Source organism: Corvus cornix, chromosome 17 (assembly GCF_000738735.6).
Source record: "Corvus cornix cornix isolate S_Up_H32 chromosome 17, ASM73873v5, whole genome shotgun sequence".
Lineage (NCBI taxonomy): Eukaryota > Metazoa > Chordata > Aves > Passeriformes > Corvidae > Corvus > Corvus cornix.
In genome coordinates, this window is record NC_046346.1 from 5,978,962 (window position 1) to 5,995,226 (window position 16,265).

Below are 16,265 nucleotides of genomic sequence, written 5' to 3' on the forward strand. Positions count from 1 at the left end.
GCGGGTGGGCACAGGTTTGGCCATGTGTGGCATCCACCCGTCCCTCACCAGGGCTCTGGAGCCACCAGAGTGAGAGGTGCCCGGCATTACTGGTGAGGAGTTACTGCTCTGCAGGGCGTGACCACCTCCAGGCCCGCGCTTGCTCTGGGAGCTGAGCTGTATTTTATGGATTGGGTGGAAAACCAGAAGGCTTGGTCAAATGTCCCACAGGCCCCTGTCCGTGGTTCGGACACGTCACAGACGCAGCTGTGGGGCTGCAAATGGTCATCCATGGAGGACAGCCTGGGTGGGACACGGCTCAGTGGGGTGGGCTGCCTTGGTGAGGACGACAGCCATGAGCCCACTCAGCCACCACTCACAGTACAAGCCCCCCACAGCCACATCTCTGGCCATGATCCCCTTTTCCATGATCACCCCTGGCGATGATACCCCGGCAACCAGCGCCCCTGGCCATGTTTCCCCAAACCATGAACCCCGCCATCCCACTGCCCACCCACCCACGCCGTGCAGGCACCGTGGGGACCCAACGGCGTGCTGGCCAGGGGTACATGGGGATGCCCAGGAGCATCCTCGGTGAGGGGGTCTCGCTCCCTAGCCGTCGGCTGTGCGGGGCTCTGCACCGATATCGACTCTATTTAAGGAAACCGGACCCAAACACGCCCCCGGGGCTTGCGGCGGCGGCGGGGCCGGGCCGGGGGCGGGGGGTGCGCTGATCGCGGCGGGTCCCAGCCCGCCCTTTCCCCGCCCGCCGCCTCCGCCATGGGCGCTGCGGGGCCGCTCTGCACCCTCCTTCTGCTGCTGGGCACCGGCACCGGCACCGGCACCGGGCCAGCCCCACCGCGCCTGGTACTCGCCCTCCTGGCCCGGAACGCGCAGCACTCACTGCCGCACTGCTTGGGAGCCCTGGAGCGCTTGGACTATCCCGCGGGCAGCATTGCCCTGTGGTGAGGGAGCGGGACCCCCGGTGGTAGCCGGGACGCCGGGGGGGAGCGGGCACCCCGCGGTACGGAGAGTAGCAGGGATCCTAGGAGAGGAGAGGGCTGTAGGGGAATGGGTATCTCGGGGGGAGTCGGGATGCTGGAGTCACAGGGACCACAGGGATAACGGGCAGCCCCGGGAGAATGGGGATAGTGGGGGGGAAGGAGGGTCCTGGTTAATAAGGGAGACTGTGAGGGGAATGGAGAGCCGAGGATAGCAGGGACCCAAAGGACAATGCGGGGGGGAACTAGAGAGAGTGGGGGAACTGGGGACTCGGGGTGATCTTGGAGCAACAGAGGCCTGGGTGGACAGAACGGAGATTCTAAGGAATGGGGGCCTGCGGGGGAATGGGGATCCTTAAGGGACAGGGACCTTCGGGAAGAGCAGGGACCCCCTGGTAGCAGCGCCCCCAGCCCCAAAATGTTAGGGGTGGCTCTGCCCCGCGTGTGGGACCCAGCAGGAAACCGGGAAGGGCTCGGGCTGCGCCGCGGCAAAGGGGCAGGACCCCCACCTTTCCCCTGAGGAAGCTGTGGGGCTGATGAGGGAGGGGAGCCCTGGGCACAAGGGGATTCTGCATCATCAGGGACAGACGCTGCCTTCCCCCTCCCTGCAGGGTTCACACTCAGCCCCCCTTTCCCAAAGACACCCCCCAAGCCCTCTTTACCGTGCTGGGGGTTGGCTGGAAGAGCAGTCTCCTGTCTCCTCTTCGTCGCGCCACTTCTCCCTCTCGCCTGAGCTTGTCGGAAACTTTTCTGCAGCTGCTTTTCGGGGGAGCTGAGGCGGGGGCTGGCAGAGGGATCCTGGCAGGGCTGGGGCGGGGACTTCACCCGCCGCACCCCCGGGAACCCCCGGCCGCAGGACCCTGCGGGGTGTTTTAAGCCCGTGGAGCTGGGGGGACACAGATCCTGCCTTGTCCCCTGAATCACGTCAAATCCCCATGGCTCCAGTGCCTGAGGGATGTCCCGGGGCTCTTTGACAGGTCGAGGGTGCCGAAGAGTGTGGGGACTTGGGGTTTGGTCAGCCCCGTCTGTGCTAGAGTCCCTGTGAACATTGCTGTGAGGATGGGTGGGAGAGTTGGGAATGGTGATGGTGCCTGGCAAAGGGAATGTTCAGGAAGGGGGATTTTTTGCTGCCTGTTGAGTCCTTTCCTCTCACTGCTGGAACAGTGGGATGCACAGGGGTGCTGTGGGGTGCAGGGGGACAAAGTGGCTGTGCTGCAGTGCTTATGGTGGGCAGTCACAAGGCTGGGGTGAGGAGAGCGTGTCCAGGGCTGCCACTGGGCTGCAGGGATGAGGGGTGGGAGCTGTGGAACAGCCTGGCTGGTGGTGGCACCAGGAAAGAAATTACCCGTTGGCATTCCCCCTCCTGCCTGTGCAGCCTTGGTTCCTTACCAAATTACATGTTACATTCCCAAGCAAGTCTGTCACTGGCTCAGTCTTTTGGCCCCGCGAGCATTTCTAGTGCAGGGTGAGGTCCTGGTTGTCCCTTGAGGAGGACCCCCAGAGGATAATGTCCCCTCACCCCAGGTGCGCAACAGACCACAACTTGGACAACACGACCGCTATGCTGCAGGAGTGGTTGGGGGCCGTGGGGAAGGACTATCACTCGGTGGCCTGGAAGGTGCAAGAGGAGCCCAGGTGAGGCTGGGTGAGTGCTGGTGGGGGGCAGGTGTGGGCTGTGAGGGGCTCCTGGAGCAGCATCAACTCTCCCTGGCCGGGGACCACGAGGAGGCGAAGCAGAGAGGGGCTGACTCAGCCTGCCAGCACAAACAGCCTGCACTGAGTTTGTGTGTTCCCAGCGAGCAAGGTTAACCCCTGCCTTCCCCTGCCCAGCTCCTACCCTGACGAGCTTGGTCCCAAGCACTGGAGTGACAAACGCTATGAAAACTTGATGAAGTTGAAGCAGGAAGCTCTCACCTATGCCCGGGAGCAGCAGGCAGACTACATCCTGGTAAGGGGCATGGGGCACTGGTGGGGTGGGGCTGAGGTGGGCTTCTCCATGTCTCCAGAACCTGTGCCGTCTTCACAGTTCGTGGACACTGACAGCATACTGACCAACAACCAGACCCTCAAGTTTCTCATGGCGCAGAACAAGTCAGTGGTGGCCCCCATGCTGGACTCGCAGACCTTCTACTCCAACTTCTGGTGTGGCATCACACCCCAGGTATGTCCCCAGAAAGCCCTGGAGAATGAGACACCCCCATGGTGGAGGAGCCTTCCACCATGGAGGCATTGTGCCGGTGTGCCACAGGGATACTATCGCCGGACAGCTGACTACTTCCCCACCAAGAACCGGCAGCGGGTGGGCTGCTTCCGTGTCCCCATGGTCTATGCCACCTTCCTGATCGACCTGCGGAAGGAGGAGACCTCACAACTGGCTTTCTATCCGCCCCATCCCAACTACACCTGGGCCTTCGATGACATCATTGTCTTTGCCTACTCCTGCCAGGAGGCTGGTGAGGGTGATGGGGGTTTTGAGGGGTGCAGGGGCTTGAGGGGGCTATGCTGCTCACCTGTCTCACCCGGCAGGTGTGGAGGTCTATGTGTGCAACCAGCACCACTTTGGTTACATCAATGTTCCCGTGAAGGCCCACCAGACGCTGGAGGATGATCATGCCAACTTTGTGCATCTCACACTGGAGGCCATGGGTGAGTGCCCATAGGTGGAAAGGTCCTGGAGGCTTCCAGGTCCTGATAGGGCTGTCAGCCCCTGTTCCCAGCCAGGGGAATCTGAAGGGTGTCTCCTCTCTCCACAGTGGATGGTCCCCCCATGCAGCGCTCCAGGCACATTTCCCTCCTGCCCAGGCCGCTCACAAAAATGGGCTTTGATGAAGTAAGTGCCCAATGGAGTTGCTCGTGTCCCCCTGTCCATCCCTCTGGTTGCATCCATCCGTAGCAAAGGCCAAGCCCCTGTCCCCATCCTGCAGTAGCCAGGCAGGCTATGTGTCCCCCATGAAAACATGCCCCATTGTTGGGGCTCTCCCCTTCCTCCCCAGATCTTCCTGATCAACCTGGTGCGGAGGCCAGACCGGCGGCAGCGAATGCTGGCATCCCTGCAGGAGCTGGAGATTGTTCCACGGGTTGTGGATGCTGTGGATGGCAGGTGACCATAGGGGGACCACTCAGCCAGTCCTCTGGTGTTACTCTGGGGAGGGGATGGGGAGTGGCTGAGGGGACACCTCACTGATACAGCCCCTCACCTTGCAGCACCCTCAACAGCAGTGACATCAAGGTGCTGGGTGTGGACCTGCTACCTGGCTACTATGATCCCTTCTCCGGTCGCACGCTTACCAAGGGCGAGGTTGGCTGCTTCCTCAGCCACTACAATATCTGGAAGGAGGTATGGGGCCACAGCGGCCATGGGGTTCCTAAGGGCCACCAGCAGTGGGCAGGGACCCTGTGAGCATCACAGATGTCTGGAGGACCTGGGGAGAGGGGTGTCCTGCAGCATCAGTGGTCCCAATATGGCCCAGCATTGTGCTGGGATAGGCTTGCACCTCTGTCCCCTCCCCCAGATTGTGTCCCGGGGGCTGGAGCAGTCAGTGGTCTTCGAGGATGATGTGCGCTTCGAGGCTGCCTTCCCAGCACGGCTGCAGCGGCTGATGAAGGAGCTGGAGCAGGCACAGCAGGACTGGGACCTCATGTAGGTGCTGGGGCCAGGGGGATGTGGGGTGGGGGTCCCCAGGGCTGGCTCTCATGGTTCCCTGGCCACCCCACAGCTACCTGGGGAGGAAACAGGTGAATGACGAGGACGAGGCACCTGTGAAGGGCGTGCGGAACCTGGTGGTGGCCGGGTACTCGTACTGGACACTGGCCTACGCCATCTCCTACCATGGGGCACAGAAGCTGCTGGCCACCAAACCCCTCTCCAAAATGCTGCCGGTGGATGAGTATCTGCCCATCATGTATGACAAGCACCCCAAGTAAGGAGCAGGTTGTGCAGGAGGGTGCTGGCCTGGCCATGCCAGTGTGGGACTATGTGTTTCTTCTCCACCGTCACCACCTCACCCAGTCCCCCCCCTTGCAGGCATTACTCATGCTGGAGGAAAACATCTGTAGCATGAGCTCATTCCCAGCCGGCTGCTGCCTGGCCACTGGCGGCTGGAAAATGGCCCTCTGCCAGCATGGGGTGGGGGAACAGGAACGGAGCTGGGGCTTGATGTGGGCCCTGCACAGGGTCTTGGCCTCATGGCAAGGGGTGGGGAGCAGCCCCCTGTACCCTGGTGCTGGGGGCCTGTGTGGTTCTCCGCCCCTGGTTGGGGGTCTCAGTCCCAATTTGGAGCATTTTCATGCCCTTCTCTGGGCGGGGGGGAGGGTCAGCGCTAAGGCTTTGTCTGGGGAGAGGGAGGCAGTTTAGGGGGTAATGAACACCAGTGGGAGGGTGTCATGGGAGAGAAGGGATTGGGAAACCCAGTGAGCGGGATGGAGAAACACGGGGATCAGGCATGTAAAAGGCAGGCTGGAGGTGGACGGAGGGGCAGATTAGTGCTCTGGATGTGCACCAGGAACAGCTGGAAGTCCCCTGCTTGCAGGCATAACAGCACCAGACAACCCTGGCCTGGATGCTGTGCCAGAGACCCGCTCCGTGCCAGAGCCAGCCCCAGCTGGTGAAGAGTGATAGGTCCTGTCCTCTCTGTAATCCTTCCACAGTCCCTCCCCGGCTCCATGCCTGGTACCCCACATCCCTCCCTATCCCCTGCCCTGCATGGAGCCTTCCCCGGGTGGTTGATATGGTTTCCCCAGTGCTTTTTCTCCTCTGTGCCATGCTCTGTAAGCCAGTTTCTCTTCTCGGGTCTGCTCCACTTTCCCCAGCGAGGATTACAAGCGGCACTTCACCCCACGGAACTTGCTGGTGTTCTCGGCTCACCCCCTCCTGGTTTATCCCACTCACTATGCTGGGGACAGCAACTGGCTGAGTGACACCGAGACCTCCACCATCTGGGATGACGATGCCAAGACGACTGACTGGGTTGGCTCACAGAAGACTCAGAGGGACTCACGGGGGAGTGCTGGCCACCTCCGCTCCACGGCCCGCGACGAGCTCTGATGGTGAGCAAGGCTGTGAGAACCGGGCACAGGGGACAGAGCAGCTGGGGAGCGTCTCCCTGCAAGTGCTGTGTTCAGATGTGTTCCATATGCCTAGTTTATTTTTGTCATGGGGCAGCAACTCTCCCTGTCAGACTCAAAGCATGTCTCTTCCAGGTGAGGAAAGAGGTGGGGACACAGATGTCCCATGTGGGGCTGCACTGGGCTGAAGGGGACCAGGGGACAGGGCCCTCTATCTCCCTGAGTCCATGCTGCTCCCCAGCCCCTCAAGTGAGGGAGAACGCTCCTTTGCCAGCTGCAAAAGTCTCCTCAGTGTGGAAAGAGCTGGGGCATCTCCCAGGGGAACGTTTCAGCCCAACACTGCTTGCTCCTCTCAGAAGTGGATCTCATTGGGGCTGTGCATCTGTGGGGTGGCCATGCAGGCAGGCAGGCAGGCAACCCACACTGGCTCAGCCCCAGGGTAGCATGGCCGTAGTTAATGCCAGGTCAGACTTTTTCTGCCTGAGGCTGCTTGTCCTGCCAGCAGAACTGCCCTGGGAGCTGCCAGACTGGGGGAGGCTGGAAAACACATCAGGGCTGCTCCTGCCATGGCCACTAATGTCTGTGTCCATGCCTCCTAGGGATGAGGGATTGTGATCCAGCTGGGAGCACCGTGGGCAAGGACCTGATACTGTTCCCACTCAAGAGATGCAGCTGCCCTGGACAGAGCCCCCCACGGTTCTTTGAATCTGCATACGACAAATCCACCCAAGGCAGGATTTGCCCCAGGAAAGCCTTTCCCTGCCAAGTAGAGAGACCAGAGGAGCACTGTGCTCTGTCTCTACTGAGGACACATCTCCAGGACAGTCCCAAGTGATGCCAACTCTGCCGTCACCCACCAGCCTGGCCTTTGGGGAGTGGACTTTGGGCTGACACCCGTGGTGGCTTCCTGCCACTGACTGGGCTTGTCCCTCGTACCATGGTGGAAGCCCGGGGAGGATTAAAGCAGACTGTTTGAGCTGATGTGCTGGGTGCTGACATTGCCCCAAGTCCCCAGGGCATTACCCCACTGGGGTCACCTCGGTGCTGCAGGGGCGAGGGTCTGGCAGTTCCCCCAGCTGGGAACTTTGGGAATGAAATCTGTAAGGGGAAAAGAGAGGGAAGGAGAGAGGTGGGGTGGGAAGGAAGACTGAAGCTCACCCTTGGGGTCTGGGTGGGAAAGGTGGGTGGCATCTCCACGGAGCTCAGCTCTCCCCTGGGAATGGAGGTGATGGAACAGCAGGTGGAGGCCTTGGTATCAGACTCCCACAGTGACATGTCTGAAACTACCAAGTAATTCAGGAAAGCATCATTTGGGGCAGGTTGAACAGCTACAGCAGGGACCTCCTGAAGGAAAACAACCAGCTCCGGATCACATAGGACCTGAAAATCCAAGTGGATCTACTGGAAAACAGGGAGGAGATGGCCAAGTGCCTGTTCTGCAAGTACAGGGTCCCAGCCAGTATAGACATGAGTGAGGAAGGGATGACAGGTTGGGGACACTTTTGCTTCCCAGCTTTTCCCCTGGTCCCAGGCAGCCTCAGTGCTCTGGGAGGAGCTCAGGAGCTGGGGATGGAGCAGAAGGTCTGGTGCCAGCTGGAGCAGAGGATGGAAGCAGCAGTAACCATACGTCACCCAGCAAGTGTCCCAGTGCTTGTTCCAGTGCCCACTGGGATGCGGGAGAGGAGCTACCTTTGCTGGGTGTCTCAGTACTTGTGGGATACAGAGCTGGCCAGGACATGCTGGCACAGTCCAGGACTCTGGGACACAGCAGTGGTGAGGACACACTGCCTCAGTCAGCCCTCTCCACCATGAGACCTGAAATGGGTCTGCGAGAAGCCAGAACTCACGCAGCTGTTGGAAATTCCATGGTTTTGGCCAAAACCACTGAACTCAAAAACACTGTGAGGCCAGCCCTGAAACTTGCTGCAGCTCAGTGAGAGCAGCATGCTATGAGATTCCAGGCTCTTCATGCTTGCCAGTTTCTCAACAAAGTTGAAGTGCCTTTGGACTCTACAGAAATAACTTCTATTGCTTCCCCTTTCTCACTAGAAGCCTCCCTCCAGACTGTGCTGGTTGAACAGGGATGGGAAAATGGATTTGAGCTGCAGTGCCAAGGACAACCCAAGCTCAGTAGGCGGCGCATGGAAGAGAGACAGAAGCAGGGCAGAGTCAGGATGAGGGTCAATTTAATTTCTGTGCCAAACTGAGGTATGGAGCCTCTGCAGGGATGCGAGTGGGACACGAGCTGCCTGGATTGGTGTGGGGATGGAAGGAGGCCAGGCTGCCCAGCTGGGCCAGCTCTGCTCCATACCACAGTCACTCCAGAGAGCCCGCAGCACCCTGTCCATCAGCCACAGGGGTCCCCAGGGGTTTTGTGCCAGCCCCTGTCCCCTGGCTCTGCAGGCACTCGGCTCTGTATGTGCTCCAGCAGGCAGGTCACTGCCTGGGCCAGGATCTGCTCCAGCTTCTCCCGCTCCCCAGCACTGAACAGAGACAGGACATAGTTGGGCACTGTCACATCACCCTCTGGCCGCCCAATGCCAATTCTGAGCCGGGTCATCTCCTGGAGAGAAAGGAAGAGAGCTGGGGAGCTTCCCCTCAAAGTGTTCAGAGAGAGCTAGGCAAGGTGACAGTGCCGAGTGGGGCCGGGCAGCAAGGGAGCAGCTCTTCATGTTTTCCAGGTGGTTTTCAGTGCTTGCTCCAAGAAACATGATTTTGGAAGAGGCTTTTTCTGGGCTGTGCTGAGATCCCAGGCTCCTGCCAGACCTGGCAGAGCCCCTCAAGCTAATTGTTTCCATGTCCTCCACGGCGGCCAAACCCTCTGAGAAGAAGGGGAAGGAGAAAAGGGGGGGGGGGGGGGGGAAGGGAGCTGGGGCTTGTCTTATGGAAGTTAGAAAAATGGGGGGGACAAGCTATGCATTGAGGGGGGCACATGATTGATCCCCTTCCAATGAGGCCCACTCACGTTGGAGTGCAAAGCATTGATGCAGGATTGGACCCCGTTGTGTCCCCTTGGGAGAGAAAGAGAAAATCCACGGTTAGTCTGTAAGAGACACCCCCCCCCCCCCCCCTCCCCCGCCCAGTATAGCCCTGGGTCTTCTGCTGCAGGAATGTGGGAATGTGGTCCCAGCCAGGGGCTGCAATCCCCATGTCCTGGTACTGCAGGAACATCCAGCCCTGGGGGCTCAGAGCAGTTGGCTGGGGGTTTGAGGGAAGCAGGGCTGGGACAGCACATTCTGTGCATGTCAGCTCTTGCCGAAGCTGGTGCATGTGTGACTGAGCACTGCGGCCCAGTGCCATACCTGCCCCGTCCCGCAGTGGAAGCTTTCCTAGGTTAAATGTCTGCAGCCTGCCCCAGGAGCTGGCGCTGGGCAGGCACAGTGGAGGCAGAGTGCTATAAAAAGCCCATGTGGTGCTGTCAATGGCCTGAATCCAGCCCACAGCCGCTTCCAGGAGGCTCCCTGCCCTCCCTGCCAGGGCAGGAACTGGGAGGCTGCCCAAACAGCCAGCTGTTGCCTCTGCAATGGATCGAGCCCAGGACAAGAGCTGAAAACATTGCAAGGCTGGTGGGATGGGGCCAAGAACAACTCATGAGCCTGTTAGGGCATGTTAAAGCCTCAAACCAGCTCACGAAATCAGAGCGCTGGGGCTACCCCATACCTTGCGCTGCCTCCCAGCTTGATTGCCACCTTGCCCAGGGCCTTGTCCAGGTCGTCGTGAACCAGGTAAATGTCTTCTGGGCCAAGGTTGTAAATCTCAGCTTTGGAAACAGAAATACAACCCAAGAAATGAGAGGGAGACAGACTCACCAGGCCCTGATCCTGCAGAGCTGTGGAGGGCACGGGGACAGCAGGGCTGTCACAGGGGTCTGGTGGCACTAGAGGCTTTGAGGCTGACCCAACTGCTCACCAGCACTGGCGACGCTGAGCCCATTGAGGTTCATGAACCTCCGTGGCTTGAGCAGCACCAGCTCTAGGCCGTGGGCCGTGGCCAGGGTCACATCAGCGCAGCACCGCTTGTCCGTTCGCCAGCCCTCGGCCACCGCCAGCTGCCGGGCCAGCCGGTCCAGCACCTCCATGCCCACGCTGTGCCGTGTGCCCCACAGCCCGTAGTTGCCCAGGCCGGCCACCTGCGTGACAGGTGTCAACAGGGCTCTGATGGGCCACCATGAGGCCCCTGACCCCTGCACGGGCCTGAGTCCCCCCAGCATGTCTCAGACCTGCTCCCTCCATCCTCCCCGCAGCTGGCTCAGTCGTCACAGCCTCAATCCCCACAGCATTCCCTTCAGTCTCTGTTCCCTCGGTGCCTCCCTCACAGCCCTGATCGCCCGTGTGCTCGTCCCTGACCTGATTTCCCCCGGCACTCCCCTCACAGTCCTGATCCACCCTGTTCTCCTCACAGCCCCGTTCCCCCGATTCCCCCGCTCCCCTCACAGTCCAGCTCCCTGGGCTCCCCTCACAGCCCCCACTGCCCCCCGTTCCCCTCACGGCCTCGCTGCCCCCCCCCCCCCCCGCCCTCACCATGGCGCGCGGCCCCGCCCGCCCCACGAGCGCTCGCGCGCGCCCCGCCAGCTCGGCCGCCGGCATCCCCCTCCTTGCCCGCGTGACGTCACGCCCGCGCGCCGCCAACGCCCCTCCGCGTCGCCTCGACCCCTGCCGCCATCTTGGTTACGGGCAAGGCCGCCATCTTTCTTGCGGGAGGCGGGGCGGTGTCGCTGTGACGGTGTCGCTGTGGCGGTGCCGGGGGCGGTGTCGGTGTCGCGGTGTCACTGTCACGGTTGATAATGTCGCCACTGTTGATAATGTCCCGCGGGCCGGCTGGGCCTAGGGGTGGTCGTGGTGGAGACAGCGAGGCGCAGCCCGGGCGTTACTGGGGGCCGCGGCTTGCGAACCCCCTCGAGCCGGGAGAGGCTCTGTAGAGGGTCCCCGAGGGACTTGCAGGAGCAGTGAATGCCCCGGACTGTGTGTGTTTTTGTGTGTTTGTGCCTGCCTTTGGGATACGCGTTCATGGGGGAACACATCACTCCTCACACTCCCCCAAGCCATCTTTCAGCCCTGGGTGGGTCCTGGCCCTGCCAGGAGGGCAGAGCTTTCTTCCAGGGCATTGTGACGGTTCACCCAGCCCAGCAACACATCACTGTGAAATTGCTTATCTTCCAAGTCCTTCCACACTACCTGCAGTCGGGAATCCAAGTAAAGACCTCAACTGTTTATTTCTTAAAAGATTTATTTTAAAATTAGAAATGCGTAATATTTTTGGAAGAGGCAGAATTTTTGCCTCTGTCTTTGGCCAGCTCCTGGGCAGCCTTTGGGTGGTGTCTAAAATCCCTAAAGCTCAGGGCCCGGAGCTGGAATGGTCCCAAGCACTGTCAGCTCATTTCCGTACAGGGAAAAGCAGAGCATTGCAAGCTTTGCAAAGTACCCCTACACCCATCCCGTATGCAGGTTGTTCCTAGAGAGTGAATGACTCTGCTTCCTCTGACCTATTATTCCATAAAAGCACAGAGGATATCAAAATCTGGGCAAAAGCCAGGCTGCACATCCCATACTTGGCAGTCTGGAGCACTAATCTTCTCTAACTTGTCCCCAGGTCCCCCATTGTGACACTCCCCAGAAGCTGAACGGGTGCTGGCCCAGCCAAAGCCTGCAAGGTCTGACCAGCAGAAGGATGTACAAGAGGCTCCACAGCTCATAGCACCAACTCTACTGTAGAAACCATCTACATCTAAAAGGCATTTTCAAAACCATTAGCAGCACTGTGGGCTTCCCTGGAGGTAGGATGAAATTCTTCATGGCTGGTAAAAAAAAGCAAGAAGACTTTTGTTGTTGTTTTCCTGGTTTGCTACAGGGAAATCCTTTAACCCTTAGGGGAAAGATGGATGAAGGGGTGGTAGGGGAGCCTGGCTCATGGCAGATCAGGTATTGCCCTCTCCCACATTACCCCTCTCACTTGATGTTGAAACTGGTCCCTACCAGCACCTATTCACAGTGAAAGGAAACTGGATGTGGGTGGTTCTAAAACTTCCTTGAAAAGAAAACTTTGTTGCCATGTTGAGGTGTTCACAGGAATCAGCACCAGTACTCACATTGTGCCAAGGAGCTGAGGCATAGCTACGCTTAAAAAGGTTTTTTTTAAAACTGTTAAAATGCTGTAAGGAAGAAATATTCTTCTGTGGGCTCAGAATCTTAATGGTATCAACAGCTGCCAGAAGTGGGGAGAGCTGCAGGTGGGTGCTGTTGACAGGGTGAGAACCTCCCTGACACTGCAGACCCTCTGAGCATCTTCCCCATGTCATCACAGATGCATCAGGTGGTGGATCCACCCTTACCTGGCCAAGAGTGAACCAATAAAGTGCTTTAAATCACATCATTTGCACTTGGTCCCGCAGCTGCATTCTGCAGTGGCCTCCTTGGGGCTGGAGAGAGTTCACCAGGAGAGCACTTGTGCTGTGGAGAGCGACACACCATTCCCACTGCTCATCCCACCAGCCCTGGGTTCTTTCTAGTTCCGTACGGATCTGAGAGAGGCCCTTGCCAGTGACTAGAAGAAAAAACTGATGCGAGAGGCCACTGTTTTGCAGCCTGTTGATGAGAATAATTTCTCTTCTTCTGGGAAGTAGGGGATGCTGTCAGCCACTTCCTGGACAACACCCGGGCGTACTTCGAGGCCTTGCTGGACAAGCTCGCTGACTACGCACTGCTTTACGTGGTGGTGCTTCAGTGGGAGGAAAGGCACAACAAAATCAATGAGATGTTCATTAATGATCCCAGATTTCCAGAAGCCACCTGCACAAGGAAAGGAGGAGAAAGTTTTACCTTCAGAGATCTCTGCAGTCCTTGCAATTCAAAGAGCTGCTTTGTGTGAAGCCAAAATACTCTGCTGAAGAGAGATCTGCTGGTTTTGTACAAGGAGAGGGTTGAACACATCATTTGTCACCTGTCCCCCAAACAGACTTGTTCTCCTGGAATGGGGGGGATTTAGCTTGTCTAGTCAGAATTTAAGCTCTGCTCCCTGTGCTAAGGGCAAAGCAAGGAGATCCAGGCAGGGATCAATATAGCTCAGTGCCGTTCTGGCAAGTGTGCTGTGCTGTCTGCCAGCCTCCAGCTGCAAATACACCTTGTCTCCAAAGAACTTTGCTAAATATGGCAACAGGTCTGCTGGCTCAGAAGCTGGTTCCCTTCGCAGGAAACCTCAAGGGGATCGCAGTTCCAATCCCTCAAAACCCCCTTGTCCCTTTCTGGCTGCCTGGGAGGTGGCAGGTGGTGTGGGTGGCTTCCTAGAACAGGTGTGGCTACCTGTGTTGGGCTGTGGGGCTACAAGAAGAGCTCAGCTCCATGGACTCACTCTGAGGGTTTTCAAACATGGCCTTCGAGATGGCTGGCTCCAGGTCCTGCAGGCTGATCTCCTCCCTGTCCTTGCGAGCACGCCACAGAGCCAATGTCACGTTGTTGATCTGCTCCCCTCCTGCATTGCTGCACAAAAATGAGAGGCTTATCCAGTGCGTACCCAGGAAAATGGTGTCTCAGGTGGCACCTGACACCCACCAGCCTGCAGAGTGCAAGCCGGCAGCTCCCAGCTGCCTGGCCCAAAATAACTCCTGTAGAGACAGCCAAATAACATGCAGAGGAGGCTTTTTCACACTCTCCAGATCTGTCTGTTCACAGTGAGATAGCATCTCTTGGCATTTGTAGAGGATCAAGGCTTGGAGAAGGAAAGGCAAAACAAGTGTATGCCCTGAAGTAGGTGCAACCTCTGCCCAAACGAGCAGCCATGAGCCGGAAGGCCACATGGAGAGGCCTCTCTCACCTGATGAAGATGAAGATGGCTTTGCGGTAGTTGGTCCCGTACACAACCCATGAGGGTCCCAGGAACGGGATGATCACATCAATCAGGCCTGGGTGCATCTTGTCCATCTCATCAAAGAGAAAGGCTGACCGTCCACAGTTGGTCAAGTTCCCTTGGATCCAGCGCTTCAGGCTTTCCTAGGAAAAACACCCACCAAGCTGTAAGGCATCGAGATGGCGAGGGAGGCTCAGGCACCCCAGAGTACAGGCTGAGGCAGGAGCTCAAGCAGAGCCAAAGGTGCCGAGAGCAGCGTGTCTCTGCAGAGCACCACCCACTTGGAGCTCAAACAGCCAGTGCTGGGGAGGCCCCTTTATTCTGGGTTTCACACAGTGGCTGTGTACCAGCTTTATTAGCCCATTGTAGGTCTTTTATTACAGATTTAAAGAAGGAAGCAGCACACTAAAGCTGGAGATTCAGACTCCTACAGTTCCCCACGTTCTTCTCGTTCCCTGTTGTATCTACACAGTTCCCAGCTTCTTGCCAGCTCCTGTCTGGATGCAGAAACACGTGCCTGCACTGACCCAGAACAGCTCTGGCTCTTTATCATGGCTGAAGGTACTTCCCAGCCCACAAAAAACCACTCACATTGCCTGGGGGCATGCGTAACTCCTCACTGAAGCACTTCAGCCAGGAAGGGATTTACTTTTCCAAAAGCATTTCCTCTAAGGACACAACACAACAAATAACTCCTCCAAACACCCAGAAACTGTAAGTCCAGGTGTGCTGAATCCCCACTCTGGTGAGAATCTGGCATTTTGTTTTCTCTCCTTTCTCAGCTTCAAGAGACAGAATGGCACCATGGAGAGTCTGGAACTGTTTGGGAGCTGTGTGCTCTGTGAGGAAGGGATTACAAGTCTAGTGATATGCAGGTTTTTACAGCCATCAGGCTGTTTAGAAAGCAATGGGAAAATTTTAGTGCCTTTCATCTAAGCCAAGCACTTTTGTTTGTGCATTCAAAGAGCTGTGTAAATATTTGAGAATGAGAACATGATCAGGGCAAGGACTGCTGTGGAGAGGATGAAAGTGATAACTGAGTATATCCCAGTTACTAGTGGATCCTTCAGCCATTGTATGGAGCCACTCACTCAGCTGTGTTTGTCTGAGAGGGTAAAACAAAGAGCTTTTATTCCTACTGCACTTCGGGAAACAGCTTGAATGCATATGTTCAAGACAGACATAGCCAAAAACCCCCAGCCAAGTGGCACTGCTGAGCGGTGGCCCTTACCTTGTACTGCTCTATCTGCTCAGCGTGGGGGAAATGCACTATGGGGGAGAAATGGTGAACATAGGGGCTCTGGAGCCCACGCTGGAAGAGGTAGCGGATGAGCATGGAGCTCACGTAGGTTTTGCCTGTTCCCGTCGAGCCATGGAAGGACATCACGAGGGGTTTCACTGGATTCGGGTTCTCCAGGAACTCTCTCACCCCCTTCATCACCTGCTGCCTCACCAGGGGCTGCCCCACCAGGTTGGTGGCCAAGTCAAACTCCAGACCTGAAACGAAGTGAAACCGGGACTTGGAGACCGCGGGTTGTCATCGCTCGTCCCGTCCCTGGGGTCCGCCCCGCTGGGCCCTGTCAGTCCCGGTTGCTGCACGGCCGGGAGACCCCGCTCCAGGGACGTCCCCGGGAAGGCTCTCCTGGAGCCGCGCTGGCTCCGGATCCCTTCGCCCGCTACCTCCCGGCCTCGGCGGCTGCGCGCCCCCCGCCCCGGGGGTCCCCCTGCACCCAGACCCCCTTCCGGCCGGCCGCTCCCGCTGACCGCGCAGGTCGGGCCGAAGCCACACTCGCAGTCCGCCGAGAAGCCGCAGCGCAGCGCCCACAGGTCCCAGGCGGCGGCGGGGGCGAGCGGCGGCCGCCAGCAGCACCAACAGGAACCGGACCGGGCCCGGAGCCGCTGCAGGGGCCATAGCGGCCGCGGCTCCGGCACCGCCCATACTACAGCTCCCAGCGTGCCCCGCGCGGAGCCGGAGGCGGAGGGGGCGGGGCCTGGTCCGTATCGCCCCGCCTCCCACCCGGGCAGGGTCCCTGTGCCCCCCTCGCAGAGAAAAACCGTCTGAAATTCAGCAAGGGCAAATGCAGGGTCCTGCACACTTAGGGAGGAACAACCCCGAACGCTGGTACCGGTTGGGGGCTGACACGGAAAGCAGCTCTGCAGAGAAGGACTAGGGGTCCTGGTGGACAACAAGCTGTCTGAGCCAGCAGTGTGCCCTGAGGGCCAGCAAGGCCATAGGAATCCTGGGGTGGAATAGGAAGAGCATTATCAGCCGGTCAGGGCGGTGATCCTGCATCTCTGCTCAGTCTTCCATATCTGTCTATCTATCTATCTATCTATCTATGTATATATACCTAAGGGGGGTGCCAAGAAGATGGACCAGGC

At 58.5% G+C, this 16,265-nt stretch overlaps 3 protein-coding genes across 5 annotated transcripts; 1 reads left to right on the plus strand and 2 right to left on the minus strand.

The window, feature by feature from the left end:
* The first annotated feature begins 728 nt into the window (after positions 1 to 728).
* On the plus strand, positions 729 to 7,025 carry CERCAM (cerebral endothelial cell adhesion molecule). The gene is made up of 13 exons (XM_039561701.1): positions 729 to 944; positions 2,505 to 2,615; positions 2,811 to 2,928; positions 3,007 to 3,141; positions 3,229 to 3,433; positions 3,507 to 3,626; positions 3,734 to 3,810; positions 3,974 to 4,080; positions 4,185 to 4,317; positions 4,493 to 4,620; positions 4,697 to 4,900; positions 5,790 to 6,026; positions 6,644 to 7,025. The coding sequence occupies exons 1-12, from the start codon at positions 760 to 762 to the stop codon at positions 6,022 to 6,024; spliced, it is 1,758 nt and encodes a 585-aa protein (XP_039417635.1). The 5' UTR covers positions 729 to 759; the 3' UTR covers positions 6,025 to 6,026; positions 6,644 to 7,025.
* A 1,188-nt stretch (positions 7,026 to 8,213) lies between these two features.
* On the minus strand, positions 8,214 to 10,425 carry PTRH1 (peptidyl-tRNA hydrolase 1 homolog). Its single transcript, XM_039561703.1, has 4 exons — positions 9,954 to 10,425; positions 9,705 to 9,804; positions 9,010 to 9,055; positions 8,214 to 8,607 (listed from the first exon to the last, which is right to left on the minus strand). The coding sequence occupies exons 1-4, from the start codon at positions 10,252 to 10,254 to the stop codon at positions 8,392 to 8,394; spliced, it is 663 nt and encodes a 220-aa protein (XP_039417637.1). The 5' UTR covers positions 10,255 to 10,425; the 3' UTR covers positions 8,214 to 8,391.
* Positions 10,426 to 11,252: 827 nt separating this feature from the next.
* Positions 11,253 to 15,834, minus strand: TOR2A (torsin family 2 member A). 3 transcript variants are annotated; one of them, XR_005603251.1, is made up of 6 exons: positions 15,648 to 15,833; positions 15,115 to 15,380; positions 13,851 to 14,026; positions 13,389 to 13,516; positions 12,373 to 12,829; positions 11,253 to 11,838 (listed from the first exon to the last, which is right to left on the minus strand). XR_005603251.1 is itself a non-coding variant. In XM_039561702.1 (5 exons), the coding sequence occupies exons 1-5, from the start codon at positions 15,820 to 15,822 to the stop codon at positions 12,585 to 12,587; spliced, it is 990 nt and encodes a 329-aa protein (XP_039417636.1). In that variant the 5' UTR covers positions 15,823 to 15,833; the 3' UTR covers positions 11,253 to 12,584. The 3 variants fall into 3 exon arrangements, 2 of the variants coding, with proteins under 2 accessions (XP_039417636.1, XP_019140539.2); XM_039561702.1 differs by having other exon boundaries at positions 11,253 to 12,829; XM_019284994.2 differs by lacking the exon at positions 11,253 to 11,838 and having other exon boundaries at positions 12,714 to 12,829; positions 13,340 to 13,516; positions 15,648 to 15,834.
* Between the last annotated feature and the right edge of the window lie 431 nt (positions 15,835 to 16,265).

Bases quoted from the DNA above. Each gene is read 5' to 3' on its own strand.
- CERCAM (XM_039561701.1), top strand. From the start codon at position 760: ATGGGCGCTGCGGGGCCGCTCTGCACCCTCCTTCTGCTGCTGGGCACC. The intron at 4,081-4,184 runs GTGACCATAGGG...CTCACCTTGCAG, and splicing joins GTGGATGCTGTGGATGGCAG to CACCCTCAACAGCAGTGACA. The intron at 4,901-5,789 runs GTAAGGAGCAGG...CACTTTCCCCAG, and splicing joins ATGTATGACAAGCACCCCAA to CGAGGATTACAAGCGGCACT.
- PTRH1 (XM_039561703.1), bottom strand. From the start codon at position 10,254: ATGCTGGGGGGACTCAGGCCCGTGCAGGGGTCAGGGGCCTCATGGTGG. The intron at 9,805-9,953 runs GTGAGCAGTTGG...CTGTTTCCAAAG, and splicing joins GCTCAGCGTCGCCAGTGCTG to CTGAGATTTACAACCTTGGC. The intron at 9,056-9,704 runs GTATGGGGTAGC...TTCTCTCCCAAG, and splicing joins AAGCTGGGAGGCAGCGCAAG to GGGACACAACGGGGTCCAAT.
- TOR2A (XM_039561702.1), bottom strand. From the start codon at position 15,822: ATGGGCGGTGCCGGAGCCGCGGCCGCTATGGCCCCTGCAGCGGCTCCG. The intron at 15,381-15,647 runs GTCAGCGGGAGC...ACTTCGTTTCAG, and splicing joins GCTTCGGCCCGACCTGCGCG to GTCTGGAGTTTGACTTGGCC. The intron at 12,830-13,388 runs GTGAGTCCATGG...TTCCTTGTGCAG, and splicing joins CATGTTTGAAAACCCTCAGA to GTGGCTTCTGGAAATCTGGG.